Source organism: Chionomys nivalis, chromosome 7 (genome assembly GCF_950005125.1).
Source record: "Chionomys nivalis chromosome 7, mChiNiv1.1, whole genome shotgun sequence".
NCBI classification, from domain to species: domain Eukaryota; kingdom Metazoa; phylum Chordata; class Mammalia; order Rodentia; family Cricetidae; genus Chionomys; species Chionomys nivalis.
The window spans coordinates 95,960,328-95,983,701 of NC_080092.1; the positions used below are offsets into that span (position 1 = coordinate 95,960,328).

Below are 23,374 nucleotides of genomic sequence, written 5' to 3' on the forward strand. Positions count from 1 at the left end.
AAATCCACCCACTTCCCAAAGCAGCCTCCCACTGCCCTCCCTCCACTCCTACCCACCGCTAAGTCCTAGGTGGGTTTAGCGCAATCCTTTACTAAGACTCAAAAGCACAGGGCACACACCGCTGTTGCTGCGAGTGGTCAACGGGCCACAGTAAGCTAATGGGGAAGAGCAGTAACGTGCTGTGTGTAGCACAGCTGCTCACAGGTATGAAAACGTCTGCGTTCCAGTCACTTAGGTTGTACAGGACAAAGCTTTCACAAATCAAAGCAGTCCTGACCAAAACTCCGGCTAGTAAGCAAGGGACAAGGGTGTGCAGACACTCCTCCCCGACAGCTGCCCGGGCTGGAAGCACTTCTCTCTGGTGGCAAAACCACCCAATGCCAGCTGCAGACCCTCGGTGTGGATGAAGGCAGCCTGGTGCACAGGGAGGTGCTGTGGTGGCCCCGCTAGCTCCGGCTTACCTGTGGCACCTGCTCTATATCCCGCAGGAATATCTGCTGGTTCCTGGACACGGATGTCGATCTGTGGTAATCTACCAGCTCATTCAGAGAATTGAACTTCACCACCCACAGGAAATACTTCCCAGCCCCATCGCGGAGCACCTTGAAGTGCTGGACATCATTTCCAAACCTGCAGAGAGGAAAAGAGGCATGAAGCAGCCACAGGGCTCCGCGGGGCTCCCCGAACCTGAAGGTGCCCAAGGGAGCTGCTGCGGCTTTCGGAGCTTGTGGGTACAATAGCCGCACAGCTGGAGAGTGGGGACTGTCCCGGGGGCCTCCCCTAGACCTCTCCTGACTGCTGGTTACAGCAACAACCCCCACAGAGGGCAAGTCCACCCACTCGGCTCACTCTGAAGACGCCCGTGGATCTCCTAACACAGCCCATTAACGAAGTTACAATTTTGTCTGCTTTAAATGTTAAAAAGCGACGTGACATTCAAACACTAGCCTAGGTTGGCTTTGGGCTGACTGGCTAAGCTGGTCTAGAACTCATGGTGATCCTCCTGACTCAGCTTCCCCAGGGCTGGGACTACAGGTATGCCACCAAAGCCATGCTTCCCACTGAGGAACTGTCATACAAATTTTCTTTTTCAGGGTAATGAGACCCAAACATGAAACAAACATTTCTATCACTGGACGACAAGCTCTTTTGCACTGTGGAGCAAGGGTAACAAGTGTGACCGACTGACGCTGGTCATCCCACAGGGTCTGCACTGGTGACACCAGAATAGGACAGTCACTCAGCTAGGGCCCTGCTTCCCGTTCACTGCCAAGCCTTCAAATTTTTCCAGGAGCCTCTCCTTCAGTTTAAGGCTTAAAGGTCAGGGAGTTGAGTTCTAAAGACAACCCAGAAGATGGCAGCACTGAGCTCCAAGCTAGGGAGCGTAGGACACTTCCAAACACCCAGGGCAAATCTGAAACCAGATACTGAATCCCAGATACACCCCACCCCTTTCCCCTATAGACACATATAATCTGATAAAGTTTAATTTTCATTGAGACAATTACAGCAATATGAAATCATAAAAGTTATTTAAAATCTAGGACTTATTTCCGCAATTTCCAGTTGGTCTCTGGTAACTGGAACGGAGGAAAGAAAGACCAAAGCAGCTGGACTTCATTATGTTTTCTCACTGAGAAGCGAATGCACTGGAGGAGCCTCAGGAGGGCTGCGGATCCAGGACCCAAGGGTCCTGTCTGGAAGGCACCTGGCTTCCGGAGAGTGAAGGGTCACTAACAGCCAGGGTCACTTCTACCACGGCTTTTCACCCAGGCTCTGAAGGTCCGAAGCCAGTGCAGTATTGGAGACTGGTGTGTGTAAAGCCCTCAGTGAAGATGTTTGCCTTAAAGGCAGGATTTCATGTTGTCTCTCTCTCACCCCTATGTGCACGCTCCCGGGGCTGTGAACGCACATGTGTGAGCATGTGTGTGGAAACCAAAGTCAGTGCTGGCAGTCTCTCTCCAGGCATCTCTCTCTCCTCCATGGACCCTAACTCAGGCCCTCGTGTTTACATGGTAGGTGCTTTACCACTTTATTTTACTCCTCAAGTGATCACATATTAACTCAACAGTCCTGGCTATCCTGGAACTCACTCTGTAGACCAGGCTGGCCTTGAACTCATAGAGATCTGCCTGCCTCTGCCTCCCAGGTGCTGGGATTAAAGATGCATAGTCTGGCTAAGTTTTGCTTAATTTTAAGATGACATCTCTACAGATGCATGTGTGTGCATATGTGGGGTGGCCGTGGAGTCAGAGCCGTAGGAATCAGCTCTCTTCTTCCACCATTTAGGTCCTGGGATCAAATGCAGGTCACTGGGCTGGAGGCCGAGCACCTTTACTCACTGAGCCATTCACTGGCCAGAGTCTCATGCAGTCCTGGCTGACACTGAACTCATGATGTAGCCAAGGATGACCCAGAACTTATGAATGTTGTGGAGTACTATTTAATGATGCATTGCATTTGTTTAACTCTGTGAAGCTGTGTTAATTTGCTGGTCTGAAATACCTGATTGGCTTAATAAAGAGCTGAACAGCCAATAGCAAGACAGGAGAAAGGATAGGCGAAGCTGGCGGGCAGAGAGAATAATTAGAAAGGGAAAATGATCAAGGAGCAGGAGAAGGAGGAGGACACCAGGGGCCAGTCACCCAGCTACACAGCCAGCCATGGGGTAAAAGCAAGAGATACAGAAGTAAGAAAAGGAAAAAGCCCAGGACAGAAGGCAGACAGGATAATTTAAGAAAAGCTATCTAGCAACAAGCCAAACTAAGGCTGGGCATTCACAAAAAACAGAAACAGAAAGTCTCCTTGTGTGATTTATTTGGGAGCTGGGTGATGTGGGCCCCCCAAAAGAGCAAAGAGCAAGGGAGGGGGACGAAACCAAACCAAACCAAAAAAACCCAACTACATATGATTCTCCTGCTTCCACCTCCTGAGTGCTGGATTATACCCGGTTGTAGGCAGAGCTTGCCCTAGGAAGGGAGCCCAGACCTCACCCGTGCCAGGCAAGCATCCTATCTGCTTTCCTAGGTTCCATCCCTACGATTTCTTTTGATGGGAGGGAACAGCTTGGCCTTGCTGGTGTCTTCAGCTGGAGCATGTACGGAGCTGGTCTGGCTACTGCTGCTTGGGGCAGCAGAGACCAAGGGAAGCAGACGACACACAAGCCACTGAGAAGCATAAAAAAATGATAATTCTGCAAACTCAGCCCAAGATGCTCTGTTAGATCCGTCCTCACACGTATGCAATCAAGAACTTCAAAGTCCTGGCTACAAGAGGAAACTAGTTTCACACTCAATTTGAAAAAAAAAAAACAAAAAAAAAAACCAAAAAAACTCCAACAATAAAATCAAAAACAAAACCACTGTAAGCCAGGTGTGGTGGTGCATACCTTTAATTCCAGCACTCAGGAGGATCCCTGACTTTGAGACTAGCCTAGACTAAATAAAAAGTTTCAGGACAGTCAGAACTACAAAGAGAAACCCTGTCTTGAAAAACCAAACAACAACAACCCCCCCCAAAAAAAAAAATAAAAAAAAAAAAAAGGAGAGAAGAAGAAGAAAAGAAGCACTGCAAACACATTCCGAGGCATCAGATCTCCTCCGGCAGTTCTCACGTCTCCATTTAGACAGAGCACAACTTTGTTCTGGAGTCTGGAACTGAAGGCCTGGCGTCCCTCTACAGAAAGCGAGGGTGGGGAGGATGGGAAGTCCAAGGCTGGTCTAGTTATTCACTCGTTCACTGCAGAGCTAGAGACAGAACTCAGACCCTGCATGGGCTACACCCTAGCTCCCAGTGTGAGCAACTCAGAGGGACCCTGGTCAGTGTTTAAAGGACAGCAGCAGGACCGGGGGAGGGGCGGGTCCAGTGAGTAGAGGTGCTTGTGCACAGACATGACAATTTGGGTTTAAACCTCAGATCCCAAGGTAGCAGAGAAATCCGACTCCTGCGGAAGTCTGTCTGTCCTCTCACTTCTGGACCCGGCGCTGGGGCTGGAGGCACTGGGCTCCCTAACTCCTCTTTACGGACAAAGAATGAAACAAGGGGATGCTCAGGCCCATCATCCCAGGAGCCCGAGACAGGCAGATCGCCAATCTGAGGACGGGCTCTACTACACAAGTTCCAGGAGGGCCTGAGGTACAGAGTTAGTCTGTGTTGAAAAAGAAATGATTGAAAACCCTTGAGGTGGGCTTCTGCAGTAACGCACTAGCTAGAAAAGGACACCAACTGGTTCAAAACACCATGGAAAGTCATTCTTTTTGACAGAATCTCACTATATAACTCTGGCTGGCCTGGAACTCACAGAGTTCTCTGCCTCCCAAGTGCTGGGATAAAGGCACGTGACACCGTGCCTAATTCCTCTTTGGATTTTTGAGATAGCACCCCACCAGGCTCATGGAAACCTTCCCAAGTAACGTGAAAAGAAAGCCTCGGACAGTGCCGGGTCTGCCTGGTCCAGGGAAGCCATGCATTTTGTGAGGCTGGCAGGAATTGCACCGAAGGCAGGGAGGGACCAGGGACCAGGAAACTGGCTGTGCCTGCTGTCAGTTCCTGCAGGCTCAGGCCACTGGGAAACAGGCTCCAGAGCAAAACACTAGGATTTCCATGGGAAGACATTAGCATCCGCCCACAGCCTCACGCTCAGTTGATGGCAGCAGGCTTCTATGAGCAACTCCAGCAGGAAATACTTACTTGACAGACAGGGAGAAGTCCCCAGGGGCACTCTCGCTCTCTCGGATTAGGAAGGCCCCATCATGCCTCTGTTTGCTAAGCATTTCTTCTGCCTTGGCTCTGGGGATTTTGCCAAAAAACCACCTAAGGAAGGAAAGCAAGCCGGTCAACATCTGCTTCTCCACAACACAATGGGCTGTCCAGCCTCACACGCAAATAAGAGTGCTCTCCTTGGAGGAGGCTGCTCTTTGCCTGCTGGTCTCCTGCTCTGGAGCAGCGCCTTCCTGAGAGACACGCTTTCAAGCAGCTTCACCCACTCGAGACCCCTACCACCCTTCAGACTATGAGGAGACCTTTCCAAACACGCCACTTGAAAACCGGTTTCTGAAGCCGAAGCCCCGGCCCCTCACTGACTTTTCAGAAAGGCACCCAAGAAAGCCCTGCCACATGGGATGGAAGACAGGGAGACACAGGCCCTGGGAAGGCCGAGTGCCCAGGGGACCTGGAAGGACTAGAAGAAGGTGGAGGCAAGGAGGCTTGCTCGGTGAGAAAGCAGGCTGCCGGTAACGGAGGCCAGCACTCCTCTCCAGCCTCTCCGGATGACCAGCTCAGGGTGGAGGAGGATGGGGTGGAGGACACATCACTCAGCGCTAGGACACTTCCCCAAAATTCATAAGGCCTTGAGTTTGATTCTCGGCACCACCTAAGAGCCTAAAAAAACTAAATTATAGTATCAGGAGCTTCAGAGCTGGGCAGTGGTGGTGCACCCCTTTAATCCCAGCACTCGGAAGGCAGAGACAGGCAGTTTCTTTTTCTTTTTTGGTTTTGGGTTTTCAAGACAGGGTTTTTCTGTGTAAAAATCCTAGCTATTTTAGAACTCACTCTGTAGATCAGGCTGGTGGATTTCTCTGAGTTCAAGGCCAGCCTGGTCTAGGAGCAAGTTCCAGGACAGTTAAGGCTATTACACATATACTCCCCCTCTTGAAAAACAAACAAACAAAACCAAAAAAAAAAAAACAAAACCACCCCAAAACTAAACCAACCAATCAACCAACCAAAAGCAACAACAAACAACAACAACAAAAAACAAAGTTAGAAAAATAAAGGAGAAGAAGAGATATCTTTAAAGGGCTCGAGGCCATGACTGCCTGGCTCTTTCAAATGAAAACCATAATCAATAAGGGCAGAGAGGACTGTGGAGGTAGTCTTCAGTATTTCACTATGTTTCTAAAGGAAGGCTGGCCCAGGTGGCTGTACCAGCCATTTATTACACCAGCTAAGACCGACCTTACCTTCTATGGTAACCGGAACTCTCTGGTCTGCAAATGAAAGCCACACCACCAGATCTAAGTGTCACTGTTTCCTTCTGTGCAGTGGTTGAGTCCACTTGGGATTCTCAGACTGACTCGGACTCCTGGCCTTCCTGTGTGAAGGGCTTGGCCACAGCTGTGCCACACCTGGTTTTACGTGGTACTAGAGACTCAACCTCAGGCCTCAGGCACGCTTCACAAGACCTTGGCAACTAAACTACATAAACCTAACTTTTTTTCTTCTTCTTCTTCTTTTTTTCTTTCTTTTTTTTTTTTTTTTTTTTTTTTTTTTTGAGACAGGGTCTCTCTATAGCTTTGGAGTCTGTCCTGGAACTCATTCTGTAGATTAGGTTGACCTCAAACTCACAAGAGATCTCCCTGCCTCTGCCTCCCAAGTGACAGGATTAAAGGCGTGCGCCACCACTGCCCGGAAAACCTAACTTTCACAACCATCTTTTAAATTTTTATTTTGCGCTAGAGAAAGAGTTCAGTAGTTAAGAGCACTTCCAGAGGACATGGGTCCAGTTTCCAGCACTATTATCATAGCGTACACCCACCTGTAACTCCAGTTTCAGGGACACGTGCATAGGCAAACAATCATACATATAAAATAAAGCAAAATAAAGTTACAAGAGTGACTTGTTCTTGCTGTCATAGAAAGCTAACTTTTAAAACCATCTTTTAATTTTAAAATTATTATATACATGCGAAGGTCAGAAGATAACTGTGGGGTCAGTTCAGTTATGTCTGTTATGTTTTTTTGTCTCTTTAAGAGACAAGCCACGCCCACTCCCTCCCCCATCCACTGAGGCAGGCTGATCTCCAGCTTCCAGCCTGAGCTCACTGTCTTTTCCATCTTCCTTTCTTCGCTTCTGCCTCTCTCCCCACTTCTTCACTTCCCCCCTTCTTTCTCCACTTCTCTTTCTCTCTTTCTCTCTCTGCCCCACTTCACCCTTCCCCTTCTATAACCCCCTGAATAAATATTCAACCTCACTCTGCAAGTCGTGTCTATCCATGTCTCTGTCTTCTGCCCGCCTGCCATGTGTCTCCCTGCCTGGGACCAGCCACTGCTCGGGGACTGGCTGCTCTCAGGGCCCGCTGCCTGCCGCCACATGGCCGGCCACCACCATTTGGGACCTACAGCATTTCTGCTGCCTACTGCCGCCGGGGATCTTGCAGCATTTTTTAAAAAAGAATATTAATGTCCTTATCTTTTTTGTGGGTTCTAGGGGTCAGATATGGCCATCTGTTTTTCATGGCAAGTATTCTACCTGCTAAGTCATCTTGCTATTCTGAGACAGGGTCTCACATGGTGGCCCAGGCTGTCCTGAAGTCTGAACTCTCCCACTCCCATGCAGCTCTCCAAGGGGTGGAGCTGGTGGGATTTTAAGTGGAAGCCACAAGGCTGAAGTTTGTTTTGGGACAAGGTTTCTTGTCTGGTCCATATAGTCTCCAAGTACTGAGGGTTAGAGGCATTCGCCACAGGCAAGAGTCATGGCTATTCCCCCACCCCCACTGTGCCTCCACAGTTTCTCTGTGTAGCCTTGGCTGTTCTAGAACTCACTTTATAGACCAGGCTGGCCTCGAACTCACAGAGATCCGCCTGTCTCTGCCTCCTGAGTGCTGGGATTAACATCGTGTGTCACCACGCCTGGCTATGGCTATCTTATTACTGCCAGATATTTTCAAAACATTCTTCCAGATTAAACCTGAAATTCAGATAGTAGACACAGGGCTGCTAGGAGGGGCGCCCCCAGACACTGCCTGCATGAATTTAATTGCACCTAAATCAGCTTCATGTCTTTCTCACTTTGCATGCTCTGATGCCAGGCTGTGGGGACATACCCCTCCCCCTCCTACAAATGCTGAAGAGTGAGTGAGCCCTTGATGCCTGGGGAATTCCCTAGAACAGACCAGAGACAAGGAGGCTATGAGGAGGCAGCCCCCTTCCGCGACCTCTGGTACTGCTAAGGGCTGGCTGCCCTCGTGCAGCAGCTTCTGAACGTGGCCAGGGAGGATGCACAGTGACTGCCCTGTCTCCACACTTACTAGGAAGGAGTGCATGTTCTCCACAGCCATTCTCCCTGTTCCTGCACCCTAAAATATTGCCATGAAGCACAAACTTCTAAAAAAATTAATTCTTGCTGGGCAGTGGTGGCGCACGCCTTTAATCGGCACTCGGGAAGCAGACGCAGGGAGATCTCCGGGAGTTTGAGGCCAGCCTGGTCTATAGAGTGAGTTCCAGGACAGGAACCAAAAGCTACAGAGAAACCCTGTCTTGAAAAACAAAAATAAATAAGCCACACAATTTTATTTAATTCAAAAGTATTAGTGCTGGGCATAATGGCAGATGCCTGTAATTTTAGCATGGGAGGTAGAGGCATGAGGCCCAGATTTCAAAGCCAGCAGTAGCCACTTAGGAGATTTTGAGGCCAGCCTGGGCTACATGAGATGGATTCTGTCTCAGAATAACAAAACAAAACAAAAAACTGTAGTGAACTCAAAGCTGCAAGTATACTTATTTGCTATTCTTTTTAGGCAGGGTCTTGTCGACTAGCTGGTTTCCAACTTCTGATTCTCCTGCCTCAAGCATACTTGGGTTAAAACCTGTGTAGCAGGCCCAACTCTCTAACTGGATTTTTTGTTTGCTTTGTTTTTGTACACAGGCTTTCTCTGTGTAGTCCTGGCTGTCCTCAAACTCAGACATCCATTCGGCTGCCTCTGCCTCCCAGGTGCTGGGATTAAACGGGTGTGCTGCCACCTTCACCCAGCTTCTAATTGGATTTTTTTCCCCCCAAGACAGGGTTTCTCTGTAGCTTTGGAGCCTGTCCTGGAACTAGCTCTTGTAGACCAAGCTGGCCTTGAACTCACAGAGAACCGCCTGCCTCTGCCTCCCGAGTGCTGGGATTAAAGGTGTGCGCCATCACCGCCTGGCTCAAAGTTTTACAAAATAAATGCATCAAGAAGTAAGAGGTCAGGTTGAGCGTGGCGATGCACAGCTGCAATCCTTCACTGGGAAGGAAGAGGGAGGAATACCGACAGTGACTTCAAGGCTAGTCTGGGTCTCACACTAAAACCCTGTTTCAAAAACTAAAACAGAAGGAAACATTAGTTTGAAAACTATTTCACTGATCAAAAATTTCTTGTATATCTGTTCCTGGTTCAAATACAGAGACAAGGTCTCGAGATGCCACCAGGCGGGAGGAAAAGCACACAGCATCCAGTCATAGACGCTGTGCTCTCCCAGGCCATTTACCGACCCAATAAGCTTCTTTCAAAGAATTACCGCTTGCAGTGCTGAACGCAGAAGCCAGGTCCTGTGCATGCTGGGCCAGTTCCCTCTACTACTGAGCTACCCCGAAACTGATACTTATGTATAACTGCATGCCTACAGACAAATGTTCTGCCAATCTTTAAAAAGAGTGGTCTGTACTACCCTAGAAATAGCAAGCAAGGAAGCCAAGGGGGAGGACAGATGTATTTTTCAGTGTGTTATTTATAGCACACAATAGCCCCCGCCCACACGCACTTACTATGGAGAGCGTGTGTGGATCTGCTGGGCACACACAACCTGTCCTGTCGGCCTCCATGTGGACCCAAATGCATCATTAGGTGGCTGATATTCTATCATATAACTGTCCTCTTCCTCTCCAAACAAATGCGGGGGGTGGGGGGGAGGCTGGCACACTGCTCTGTGGGGGCCACACTAAGAGGCAGCCTGTAAAGTCACAGAAGCACTTCGCAGCAGCCGCCGTCCCCAGCACTACCGCAGACTTGCAGAAAGGCTCTGGAATGTTTCATTCCTTCTGCAGAGCCCAGAGCGGAGGGGCTGACTTTCCTTCAGCCAGTTTACAAGTAGCCCAGCAGATCACATTGATGCTGTCTAGTTAGGGAGTTAAACTGAGCACTGAAGATTTGATCCGAGGGCTCCAGCCATGCTAGCTAAGTGCTCTACCACGGAGCGAACACCCCCTGGCCCTTCACTTTGCTATATTGCCCAGGCAGGCCCTGAACTCCCAGTGCTTCTGCCTCATCCTCAAGAGACCTTAGGTGTGTATGCCTACCGCTCCAAATTCTTACATACAGGGGGAAGGGCAGAGCACGAGTGGCCTTCCTGGTCAGCGGCAGCTGACTACAGACCTTCCTAAGGAGGGCGGCTCTCTTTATTTAATAATCTCATTCAAAAGGCCGTGTTGCCGGAATAGTCTGAAGGCTGCTGACCACAGCACCGTACTCAGGATGATTTTGTTCCCGATCCAGCAGAGCAGTCAGGAAACCACGGCTCTCAGGCTAAATGTGCTCATTTTTTTTACTGACCCACAACTCAACTGTTCAGTTTGAGGCTATCTTGCTATGTAAGCCCAGGCTGGCCTTTTCTTTCCTTAATTTAACTTGTTCGTGTGTGTGTGTGTGTGTGTGTGTGTGTGTCCTCACGCACAGGTTCTCTACGCCATGACGCACTTGTTGATGGCAGAGAACAGCGTCTGACAGCCAGCTCTCTCTTTCCAACTGGGGTCTGGGGTGCTGGAGACACAGGCACTCACCGCCACACTGCCTTCCTCCCTCCACTTTAGAGCTGAGTTCGAGGCAAGCACTCTACCATAAAACCACATGCCTTTACAGTTTTACTTTTAAAAATTAATACTTTTATGGTGCTAGGGGTGGAATCTAGGACTCTGTGCATGTAAAGTGAGCCTGGCCCTAGTGGGTCATCAAAGCATAAACTTTAGGGGACCTGGGCATAGTCCAGTGATAAATGCTTGCCTACTATTCAATTCCCAGAATGGAAGAAAAGGGGAGGGGGAATGAAAAGAAAAAAGGGAAGGAAAAGAACAGGTGTGCGTGTGTGTGGGTAGAGATGACTAGGTGCTTAAAAACACAACTCTCTTTTAGAGGACCTGGGTTCAGTTCCTAGCACCCACATTAGCGGTTCACAACCACCTATAACTCCAGTTCCAGAAAATCAACACCCCTTTCTGATGTCTGTAGGCTCATGCACATACATACATTCAAACAGACACAGAGACATGTACAATTTATTTATTTATTTATTTATTTATTTATTTATTTATTTATTTATTTATATATAAAAGAAAGCAGGACAGGTGTGTGCCAGCACACACCTGCAATACAAACACTTGGAAGGGCCGGGCGGTGGTGGCACATGCCTTTAATCCCAGCAGCACTCGGGAGGCAGAGATAGGCGGATCTCTGTGAGTTCGAGGCGAGGCCAGCCTGGTCTACAAGAGCTAGTTCCAGGACAGGCTCCAAAGCTACAGAGAAACCCTGTCTCAAAAAACCCCCCCAAAAAAAAAAAACAAAAAAAAACACACTTGGAAGGCGAGGGCAGACTGATCAGAGTCAGCTTGGTCAACAAAGGGAGCTCAGGCCGGTCAGAGCCACATGGTAAGGAGGCCCTGACTCAAAAAGAAAGACTAAAATCTAAAACTTTCCCTATCCAGCCCTTTACAAAGTGTGTACTGGTCTTCTGTTTTTGTTTTGTTTTTTTTTTTAATTTAAGAACTTCTATTTTGCATGCATAGGTGTTTTACCTGCATGTATGTCTGAGCATCACATGTGGGCCTAGTATCTGCTGACCTCAGAGGCCAGAAGAAGAGCTTGAGTCCCCTGGAACTTAAGTTGCGATGGCTGTGAACCATGATGTTGGTGCTGGGAATCAAACCCAGATTCGAAGGAAGAGCCGTCGGTGGTCTTAACCACTGAGCCATCTCTCCAGCCCCTCTGTTTTTTTCTATCTTCTTTTCTTCTCTCCTTTTTTAAAAAAGACAGGGCCTCACTATGTGGCCCTGACTAACCTGGACCCTAACACTGCGGGTCTGCTCTGAGCTCCCAGGATCTTCCTGCCCTTGTCTAAAGTGCCGGGACTAAAGCTGTGCACTACCATGTCAGCACTAACACCCCTCGATCGAGGGTTTGCTCTGAGCACAGATGAAGAGAAGTGCAGAGACTACTTGGCTTACGTGGGCGAGACTCAGAGGCTGTGTGATCTGATCCACGGGGTCTTCCCCACTGCTCGGTGCTTCTCCAGTATGTGCCCACCCGTGGGGTTATGAAAAGCCCACACAACTACCTGAAGCAAAACCAAGACTAAAAGGCTATAAGAAATAGCCTGGCATGGTGGTGCATCTTTAATCCTAGCACTTGGGAAGCAGAGGCAGGTGGAGCGAGGCCAGCCTGGTCTACACAGAGAAATCCTGTCTCAAAAAAACCAAACCAGACCAAAACAAAAACCAAGGTACAAGTGACAGTGGACTATAAAATCAGAAGCCCAGCCTAATTTCCCAAGGAACCTAAAATCTTTTGGGTAGAAACCAAACTTACATACTTGCCTAAGAAACAAAAGATATACACACACACACACACACACACACACACACGACCTTTTTTCATCTTGTAATCACCCCATGGAATATCTAAACAACATCAGGAGGTGCCCGGCTGTCCTTGCAGTAAAAGCAGTTTCCTTGAGGCGTTCCTATTTTTCCTGGTAGCAACAACATCCTCCATGAATCACCTGCAGGCAATCAAACTCTGCTTCTCCCGGCTAATGCTGCCTGAACACGGAGCTTCCCCAGGACAGTGTGGGATTTTATCAGGGGCCGGGTTAACTGAAGCCCATACCTTCCCATACCTTGTAGCAGGGCCACATAACAGCTATGTAAAACTCACTGGCCAAGGCATGAACTAATCTGACAGATTTGTGGAGGCGGGGGACAATTCAGAAAAAGAAGAAGAAAAGCCGGGCGGTGGTGGCGCACGCCTTTAATCCCAGCACTCGGGAGGCAGAGGCAGGCGGATCTCTGTGAGTTCGAGACCAGCCTGGTCTACAAGAGCTAGTTCAAGGACAGGAACCAAAAAAGCTACGGAGAAACCCTGTCTCGAAAAATAAAAAAAAAATAAATAAAAAAAAAAAAAGAAAAGAAAAAGAAGAAAAAAAAATCACCTTTTGGGATGAGACTCAGGATTTGGGCCATCGTGGCATCTGGTCCAGTTACTATCAGTCACCAGCAAGGACTGATACACCACCACCTGTGTGGGGACAAGCTGGCACATGGCTGTGCACTTCCCTTCCTTCCCCTTTTTGCACCATGAAGCCTTTCCGGTGAGCGCTACATTCAGAAGTTGCTAGCACTGGAGCAGAAACACCAGGAGCCCTCACTATTTGTGGAATAAAAAGAACGAGTCGGGCGACCCTTCTGTTCCGTGACACCAGCATCTGCGCATGTCTGAAGCAATTCAGCGTGATCTCTGCTCCAGGGCTTGGGGGAGAGAAGGGACCACTGTCTATGACAGTGATCACCGTAAGAGCGCCACTGGACCGCTCAAGGTGGAGCAGGGCCCCCACCAGTCTGACACTTAGCATCGGTCAACAGATGCCCCAGCAGCACTGCTGTCTGAGAGCCTGGGCTCCTCTGACTCAGGAGGTGTACAAACGAGTGCTCTGAGGGCAGCTCGCACCGACCCATCCACTCTGCTGCACATGAGCAAAAGGAAGACCGGCAGGGGAGGGGCTTCGGAGAAAACTCAAGAATCGTAGAGGAGGGAAGGAGTTGGGGACATCAGGGCTCAATGCTCCTGCAGCCTGGAGGAGAACCTAGCTCCTTCCCTCCAGAAGCGGAACCTTTGGGTGGAAAAGTAACACTTAGGAACAGCCAAATGCTGAGAGAATGAACACACTATTCTATGGGTCATCAAATGCACCGGCACAAAACCGTGGTAAGAACTCTAGAACTCTGTGTGAAACTCAAAGCATATGAAATCACAAAATGCATTAGGTCTCCAAAGGTCTGAATGAGAAAGAATTAGGAACTTTTTTAAAAAAGATTTATTTATTATGTATACAACATTCTGCCTTGATGTATGCCCGCATGCCAGAGGAGGGTGCCAGATCTCAGTAGAGATGTTTGTGAGCCACCATGTGGTTGCTAGGAATTGAACTCAGGACCTCTGGAAGAGCAGCCAGTGCTTTTAACCTCTGAGCCATCTCTCCAACCCCCAATTAGGAACTTATTTAAAGAAAGAAAGAAAGAAAGAAAGAAAGAAAGAAAGAAAGAAAGAAAGAAAGAAAGAAAGAAAGAAAGAAAGAAAGAAAGAAAGAAAGACAGAAAGAAAGAAAGAGGGGCTGGAGAGATGGCTCAGAGGTTAAGAGCACTGATTGCTCTTTCAGAGGTCCTGAGTTCAATTCCCAGCAACCACATGGTGGCTCATAGCCATTTGTAATGAGATCTGGTGCCCTCTTCTGGCCTGCAGGCATATGCACAGACAGAATATTGTATACATAATAAATAAATAAATATTTAAAAGAAAAAAAGAAAGAAAGAAAGAAAGAAAGAAAGAAAGAAAGAAAGAAGAAGAAAGAAAGAAAGCTTGCCTCTCAGAGATTCCAGACACCAGCTTTACCCCGTCACTACATGCTAGTGTTAATAAGAAAACTCACGGAGCTCGGGCTCGGACCACCCCTGTGCAGAGCTTTTTGGTTGGTTTCCTAAGATAGGTAGGGTCTTGGTAGGTACAGGCTGGCTCTGAAATCCCCATGTAACCCAGTCTTACTCTGAAATCTCTGTAGCTCAGGCTAGCCTTGGGCTTACAAGTTTCTTGCTTCCGCCTTCCAAGTGCTGGGATCACAGACATGTACTACCGTGTCTGGCTAATGGTCTTTGTCTTCTTTGTATTTTTAGTTTTTGAAATATTGTCTCACCATGCATCTCTGGTCGGTCACGAACCGGCCGTGACCCACCTAGCTGCCTTTCAAACACTGGGATCCTAGGTATGCACCATGACAGCTGACTGTGGAGTCCATTTTAAACTTAACAACAGTACCTGGTAGCCTGATATGGTGGTGCATGCTTGTCACCCCAGAACTTTGGATGGCCGAAGGATATACACGTGGTGTGACCGTACAAACCAAACCAACCCAGTGACAATGGCACACATCTGTTAAATTCACAACTAGAGAGGCAGAGGCAGGTGGGTCTCCATGAGGTCAGCCTGGTTATAGAGCAACCGAGGCTACATTGAGACCCTGCTCCACCCCCAATAATGCAAATCAGAACAAGTACTTGGGAAAGTGGGTGACCATCCTGCTTAGGAGAACCATGGAGCTCAACTTACGGATGAGGTTTCATTTCTATGTAGTTCTTGGGGATGAAGCCGTCCTTCCCATTGAGCTCTGCCTTATACCAGTTCTGATCGCACTCTTCATTCAAAACCTGAAAAATAAAGACGGGAAAAGTCAACCACTATTGTAAGGACAGCCAAAGACAGTCATGTCTCCTAGGCTCGCAGGAAGGTTACTTGGGTATCAGAATTCTTTTAATTTCCACAGCCAGCATTATATGTTAAACTATAAAGGTCAGAGAAAAAGACACTCTGGGCAGTGAAAGTTCAGGCTTCTTTTTCTTTTTTTTTTCCTAAAAGATTTATTTATTATGTATACAGTATTCTCAGTATTCTGTCTGCATGTGTGCCTGCAGGCCAGAAGAGAGCAACAGATCTCATTACAGATGGTTGTGAACCACCATGTGGCTGCTGGGAATTGAACTCAGGACCTCTGGAAGAGCAGGCAGTGCTCTTAACCGCTGAGCCATCTCTCCAGCCCCCATCTAGAATTAAAGCCTCAGTGGGAAGGCAGAAGGAATGGTGGAATAGATCTGTGTTTTCTTAAGGAGGGCTCTCTAGAAGACAGAGGCACTGGCGCCAGTGAGCACAGGAACCCGGCCTGACAGAGACTGAACAAGGCTGCAGTGTGGAAGAAAAAAGTAAGTGTGGAGAAATTCTTGGGTCCTCTGCAAGCCAACTGCCAAACTCCCAAGGCAGTTCCCAGCAGCCCCTCTACGAGTCCCCGACCAAGCAGCTCATTGGTGCAACCAGGGGTCACTGTATAGGAACCATCCTAATGACTAGACAGGAAAACCCGACAATGCTGTGTTCAGATCAGGCAATCTAGGAAGCAGAACAACCAACACAATCTTGAGTCTTCAGGTCCCAAGACTCAGAGCAAATTCTAGACCTTCAACCAAAGGCAGAGGGCAGTGGGCATCAATAGTGAAAACAGTTTCTTCTGGCCTAGGTTAGGCTTGAACTTGGTGGCTGGGGATGACCTTGAATTTCTGATCCTGCTGCCCCCCCCCGCCAAGTGCTAGGATCACAGGCACGTTTGTGGGTTGTTTGGTTGGTTTTGAGATTGGGTCTCACCGTGTTGATCAGACTGACTAGAACTCACTATGTAACAACTTCAGACTTGTCAGAACTCCCAATCCTCCTGTTTCCCAATTCTAGGATTACATGTACCACCATGCCTGGTTTACGGTTGGTATTAAGAATGAAAATGCAGAAGACATGTGGTGGCCTCCACCTTGAATGTCAGCAATCAGAGCAGAAGTAGGAGGTTCGCTGAAAGCTTTAGGACTACAGGGGCACACAGTAGGACCTGTCTCTGAAAGAAAGGATGGAGGAAGAGAAAATACTGAAGTGAGCTCAACCTCATAATGGAGCAAAGGAAATGCTGACTGAAACGGCAGTGGTCAGTTGACACTGGTGGTCAGTTGACACTGGACAATGAACTTCTAAAGGGAAGTTGGTAACGTTTGTTTTTTAAACAAGGTGACTTTGAGAGACGGAACATCAGTCACATTAGAAATCAGAGAGCTCTGGCATGGCTGATATTTGCATGTTGACATTTTAAAATGACATAACACATCAAAAGGGGCAACAACCTGTCAGCTGCAACCGAGATCATACACATCTCAACAAAGGTGTCAAGTCACAGAGCTCCGTCATGCTGCCCAGCCTCTAGCTACAGGTGACAGTCACCGTCTTTAGGTGTATGTATATAAATATCAATGAGGGTCAGGTGTGGTGGCACATGCATTTAGTTCCAGCACTCAGGAGGCGGAGGCTGGCAGATCGCTATGAGTTTGAGACCAGACTGGTTTTGTTTTTGTTTCTGTTTTCTGAGACAGGGTTTCTCTGTGGTTTTGGAGCCTGTCCTGGAACTAGCTCTGTAGACCAGGCTGGTCTCGAACTCACAGAGATCCGCCTGCCTCTGCCTCCCAAGTGCTGGGATTACAGGCGTGCACCACCACCGCCCGGCCAGCCTGATTTATATAGAGTTCCAGGTCAGTCAGGGCTACATAGTGACACTGTCCCAAAAACAAAGCAAAAGTCAACAGGGCCAAGTCTACAAACGCTAATAAAGAAACAGTAAGCACTCAACTCAATGAGACCGCCTCCAATTCCCAAGAGGCTCATATACCCAGAGTGCAGGAAAGATGGATTTCTATTTGTTTTGCTTTTATGAGATAGGGGTTTATAGCTGGCCTTGGACTGTGAACCTCAGGCTGGTCTAAGACTAAGGGCAATCTTCTTGTTTCAGTCTCCCGTATGCTGGAATCAGAGGCATAAAGTACCACACCAAATTTAAAACTTGCTTTTTCCCCTCAAACAAACACCTATGGGCTGGCAAGCTGACCCAATGGGTGACTGATTACTATGCAAGCCTGACGAGTGGGAGCCCAGAACCCAAGGCAGAAAGAGAGAACCAACCACCTTCAATCCCAGCACTCGAGAGGCAGAGGTGGGCAGATCTCTGTGAGTTCCAGGACAGCCAGGTCTGTCTCAAAAACGAAACAAAGCCAAGGAGTAGGGGCTGGACAGGAGGTGCAGAGCACTTGCTTCTCTTGCATAGAACCCAGGTTTGACTCCCAGCATCCACACTGGGCAGATCACATACGGGGGTAACTCCAGCTCCAGGGGATCTCATGTTCTCTTCTGGCCTCCAAGAGCATTTGCATATGTGTGGAACATGCACATACACACGGGCACACATGGAGTCTTTGAGAAATCACTCACACTTTACTGAAGATCTGGATGAATCACTATGCAGGACATACATAATTTAAAGTCTTCATAAGCAAACACTGACCTGTGTATGGCCAGCAAAGGCATTCATTCTGTTGCTCACACAGGCACACCAAGGGCAGTGCCCATCTTTGAAACACAGAGCTCTTACCAGACCACTAAGACAGGCTCTGCTTTTTTTAAGTTGCTTAAGGCCAGTACTCTTATCCACCAAAAATAAGGGCTTCAAGAAAAATGTGGCCTCACAAGCATCTCGTGAACAACAACCCTCTGGTGATGACAAAGCAGTTGGCAAGCTTGGGCAAGAGCTGCTGGGGTGCACCACACGCTCTGGATTCGTGCAAAGCAGATGAGCTAGGCTGACAAGACACTGGCTGTGACCTACTTATGCAAGAGAAGAGAGTAAGAGACTCATTTAACAATGGCCGATTAGACTGCACCCAGCAGCCCTGTAGAAAACAAACATCATTACATGCCAAGGAGTGCCAGAAGCTGCAAGTTCTCACTGCCGTCTTTCCCAAGACAGGGACCAGTACCCCTAAGTATTGCTCTACTATGCATGAGATAAAGGTTACAGCCATGGTTTTCTACAGCACCAAACATCACCTAAAGGTGTTATTACAGCTTTGTCTCCCAGATGGCAGGGAAATATGATGCTTGGCACATGAATGGCTACAATTTCGGTTATGTGGGAAAGCCAGACAGCCACGGTGCTACTCTGTGTCTATGCTCTAGATTTAAGAACAGGCTGGCCATGCTGGGGGCGAGCACAGGAGTGTCACATGATGTCACCTGCGGGACGGAGGTCAGGGCTGCCCGCTCTGCACATGCAACAGCTGTCACAGGGAAGCTTGCACTGGAATAACATAACTCAAAAACCAACTTTTTGGGGCCGGAGAGATGACTCAGTGCTAGCTATTCTTCCAGAGGACCTGTGTTCAATTCCCAGCACCCACATGGATGCTCACAAGCACCTGTAATTCCAGTTCTAGGGATCCAGGGTCCTCTTCTGAAGTCTGCTCTCACCAGGGATACATGCAGGCAAAACACTCATCAACCACGAGAGCAAGAGCTCATTAAAAAAGTGTGTGTCTGAGCCAGGCGGTGGTGGCGCACGCCTTTAATCCCAGCACTCGGGAGGCAGAGGCAGGCGGATCTCTGTGAGTTCGAGACCAGCCTGGTCTACAAGAGCTAGTTCCAGGACAGGCTCCAAAGCCACAGAGAAACCCTGTCTCGAAAAACAAACAAACAAAGAAACAAACAAAAAAAGTGTGTGTCTATGTGCACATATGTGCACTTAAGGGAAGGTGCTGGATCCTCTGGAGCTGAAATTACAGGCAGTTTTGAGCTGCCCAATGTGGGTGCTGTGAATCAAAGCCGGATCCTCTGAAAGAGCAACACACACATGCTGTTAGCTGCTGAGCTATCTCTCTAGCCCATCAAACTAACTTGTGTTTGTTTTTTGAGACAGGGTCTTTCTACATAGCCCTGGTTGCCTGGAACTCATTACATAGACTAGGTTGGCCTTGAAAAAGGCATGTACCACCATGCCCAGCTTCAAATTAATTTTCTTTTTCTTTTTTGAACTAGTTCTGTACACCAGGCTGGCCTCGAACTCAACAGAGATCTCCTGTCCTCTGTCTCCTGAGTTCTGGAATTAATGGCATGTGCCACTACTGCCTGTCCCCTAAATTAACTTTTTTTGTCTAAAAGTTTGAACAAACAAACGAGCAAAGGCTACAAAAGTGAGCATGAGTTTAAAGTAGAGGGGAGGGTAACCCAGGGCACCTAGAGCGCCTGCTTCCAGCTGACAGTCCTCACAGGAGTTCAGGGCTTGTTCTGAGCTGAGAATGAGGAAGCTGTTTCTCCGCCCTCTTCCTGCTGAAGGCACTCAGAGATTGCTCATCTGTCACCTCCTCTCAACAGGTGACCTAACCAACCCACATTCAGCTCCACTTTGAATATTCCAAGGAATCTCCAGCCAGCACCCCAGCTGCACTTCTGTCTGGCCCTTCTACTTTGAGCTATGACTCAGGAGCTAACAACCCCCATCCCTCCACACACACAAGCACTTTGGTTCAACGGAAACCAACTGATCAAGAGATGAGACTGTAAAAGGAAGGGGAGCCAGTTTCAGTGAAGGGCTCTTCCCCCTCCCTGTACAGAGACTGAAACTGTCAGTCCAGAGAGAAGGGGAGGGAGGGCACACGGTGGGGACGCCGTGGGGGGCTTGTGCGCATCCTCTCCTGGTGCTGCTTATTTACCCGTGTTGCTTGTAGAAATTCATTTATGACACATGAATTTTGCTGTGTATCAAACCTCAATCAAAAGTCAGAACCGGTCAGACAGTGGTGGCACACACTTTTAATCCCAGCACCTGGGATGTAGAGAGGCAGGCAGGTCTCTGTGAGTTCGAGCCCAGCCTGGCCTACAGAGTTTCAGGACAGCTAGGGCTGTTACACAGCGAAACTCTTGTCTCGAAAAACCAAACAAACAAACAAAAAAAGTTAGAGCTGAGCCAGCAAGATGGCTCAGTGCGTAAAGACACTTGTAGCCACCAAGCCTTGACCTGAGTTCTAGCCTCAGGACCCAATGGTGGAAAGAAAGAACTCTCATGGGTGGTACCCGGATGCCCACCCAATAAAAAGATAAATAGAAAATTTGTTCAAAGAAAAATTTATCCAAAATCTCACCAACCTATGAAACACTCTCTGTAAGAGCACTTGTGTATTGAGCGACTTTTTTTTTTTTTTGGTTTTTCGAGACAGGGTTTCTTTGTGGTTTTGGAGCCTGTCCTGGAACTAGCTCTTGTAGACCAGGCTGGCCTCGAACTCACAGAGATCCGCCTGCCTCTGCCTCCCGAGTGCTGGGATTAAAGGCGTGCGCCACCACCGCCCGGCTTGAGTGACATTTTTAAAGCTTTTTTTTTTTTTTTTTTTTTTTTTTTTTTTGGTTTTTCGAGACAGGGTTTCTCTGTGGTTTTGGAGCCTGTCCTGGAACTAGCTCTTGTAGACCAGGCTGGTCTCGAACTCACAGAGATCCACCTGCCTCTGCCTCCCAAGTGCTGGGATTAAAGGCATGCGCCACCACCGCTCGGCTTAAAGCTCTTTTTCTTGGCAGAAATTTAACATCAGAAGTTCAGTCCAGGTATTGACAACCCAACCAATTAAGCACCCTCAACAGAACACTACTGAAATACTATGACATCTAGAGACACTTAATGTGAGCGTGTGCTCACACACAGACATGCGGAGGTCAGTCTGCTTACTCCTTTAAGAGAGGGTCTCTCACTATCTCGGCCAGGCTGGTTGGCGGGACAGCAAGCCCCAAGTCACCTTATTGCTGCCAGTGACCAGTGCTGGGGTTATAGGCACACATGGCAATGCCTAATCTTTTGTGTGGGTGCTAGGGATTTGAACTCTGGTCCTTGAGCTTGTATAGCAAGTGTTCTGACCCACTGAGCCATCTTCCCAGCCTCATGTCTCACAGACTTTCAACAGAACAAAACAAAGACACCTTTTTTTAAAAACCCTTAAAAGCAAACCCTACTGGCCTCTCCCGAGGGTAAAAGTCCTGAGAGCTATTTAAAGTAGTTCCTTCCAGTTGCTGTCACTTGTTACACAGAAATGACGGGGCCGCTCACCAGCCTGTTGCCTGCACGGGTACTGACTCAGTCCTGAGCCACACTGACTCATCCAGCACTTTGAGCAAGTGCCTCGCAATCACCACATCCATCTGTTGCAGGTTTTGCTCAGCATGAGAAACATCTTTGCTAAGCTGCCTGTCATCCTAGGTGCCAAGCCATGAAAAGCACCCACACTGCAGATGAGCCACTGCGAACCTATTTTCCCTTTCCTCTTTATCGTTCTCTTTTTCTGGAGACAGTCTTGCTACGTACCGTACATAGGCTCTGAACTCCAGGTCCTGCTGCCTCTTCCCCAGGTGCTGGGATTAAAGGCGCAGGCGGAATCCACAACACCTTGGCTCACTGTGAAGCGACAGACAGAAATGAATTTAGGGATACCGGGTAAGAAATGTTCCTGGTTCCACAGAAGCCTCCATCTGCTCACTAAATGCACAAAGGTCATCAGCTCTAGTCCGCCCTGCAGGGTTCTCTCCATTCTGACTGGCTCAGGACAGCTGCTATCAGGCCATAACTCAAGTGAGAAGGCGCTGAGCCACTTCCCAGTCAAGCCAGGCACCTTAGGAAATTAAAAAACAACAATAAAAACCTATTCTGATCTTGATATTGATAAAACTGTATGTAACTACGGAGGGTTTTCTCCCCAAACTATGTTGTTTTATTAAACATTTTTTTTTCCTTTAGGTTTTTCGGGACAGGGTTTCTCTTTGTAAACAGCTCGGCTTGTCCTGGAACTAGTTGTGTAGACCTTGCTGGTCTCTTACTCTGCCTGCCTCTGCCCCCAGAGTGCTGGGATTAAAGACGTGCGCCACCACCGCCTGGCTTTTTAGACAATTCTTAAAAACCGATTCACTGAAATAGGCCATTACGCATGGTGTCAAATAACAAAGAAAAGAGGGAGGAGAATCTGCTCCTCGGGTCCTACTGGTAGAAAGCATTCTTCAGACATTTCTCCGACTGTCACCTCCTAAGCAGCCCATTTAATTGGGTTCGGTTCAGCAAGGCCCACCAATGCCCAGCAATGGCACTACGGTGCAAGCCTGGACCGCTTGAGGTCAATCTATTTACTATTTCAAACCAGTTCAGATAATGCTGATTTTCTTCTTTAAAAACAAAACAAAACTGAAAAACAAAAACCTTACACAGAAAACTATCTTCTGAGTCCGGATTATTCTCTGCCTGGCGTGGTGATTTGAGTGAGAGTGCTCTACAGCTGGAGGGTGGAGCGGTGGTGTTGCCAGCCTGGTCTACAAGGTGAGTTCCAGGACACCCAGAGCCATTACAGAAAGAAACCACCCCGAAAACCAAAAACCAAAACCAACCAACCAAACAAACAAACAAAAAACCCAATCAACCAAACAAAGCATGGCACCCCTAGGCTTATCTATCTGAATGTATAGTTTTCAGGGAGCGGCACTACTTGAGAAGGATTAAGAAGTGTGGTCTGTCACTGGGGGTGGGCTTGGTCCAGTGTTGCTCACTTCCTGCCACCTGAGGATCTGGGTGCGGAGCTCTCTACTGCCATGCTTCTCCGCCATGATGACAATGGATTGAGCCTCTGAGACTGTAAGCCAGCCCCAATTAAATGATTTCCTTTATAAGAGTTTTATAGTCATGGTCTTCACAGCAACAGAACATTGACCAAGACATCCATTTACCCTGTAAGTCTCCACATAAACCCTCAGGTCAGGCAAAGCAGTTAGCTCACCAACCTCTAAGCACCCTATCTTGTCCTGTGGTTTGGTTCCCTCCTCCTCCTCCAGTCAACTCTTTCCAGGTCCATAAAACATTAGCACCCTTCTCTCTTAGCTTTAGTTTCCCAGCAGCTAGGGGAAGATTAGTCAGTAACAACATAATCCCTTAGAATGTCTTA

General features: G+C 48.2%; 1 protein-coding gene across 1 annotated transcript in view; it reads right to left on the reverse strand.

Moving 5' to 3' along the window:
- Nucleotides 1–23,374, reverse strand: part of Grb2 (growth factor receptor bound protein 2) — a 65,224-nt gene that overhangs the window by 1,886 nt on the left and 39,964 nt on the right. Inside the window, exons 3-5 of the mRNA XM_057776664.1 lie at nucleotides 15,111–15,208; nucleotides 4,690–4,812; nucleotides 462–630 (exon numbers count right to left, since the gene is read on the reverse strand). Coding sequence (XP_057632647.1) covers nucleotides 462–630; nucleotides 4,690–4,812; nucleotides 15,111–15,208 — 390 coding nt within the window. The remainder of the gene's footprint in view (nucleotides 1–461; nucleotides 631–4,689; nucleotides 4,813–15,110; nucleotides 15,209–23,374) is intronic.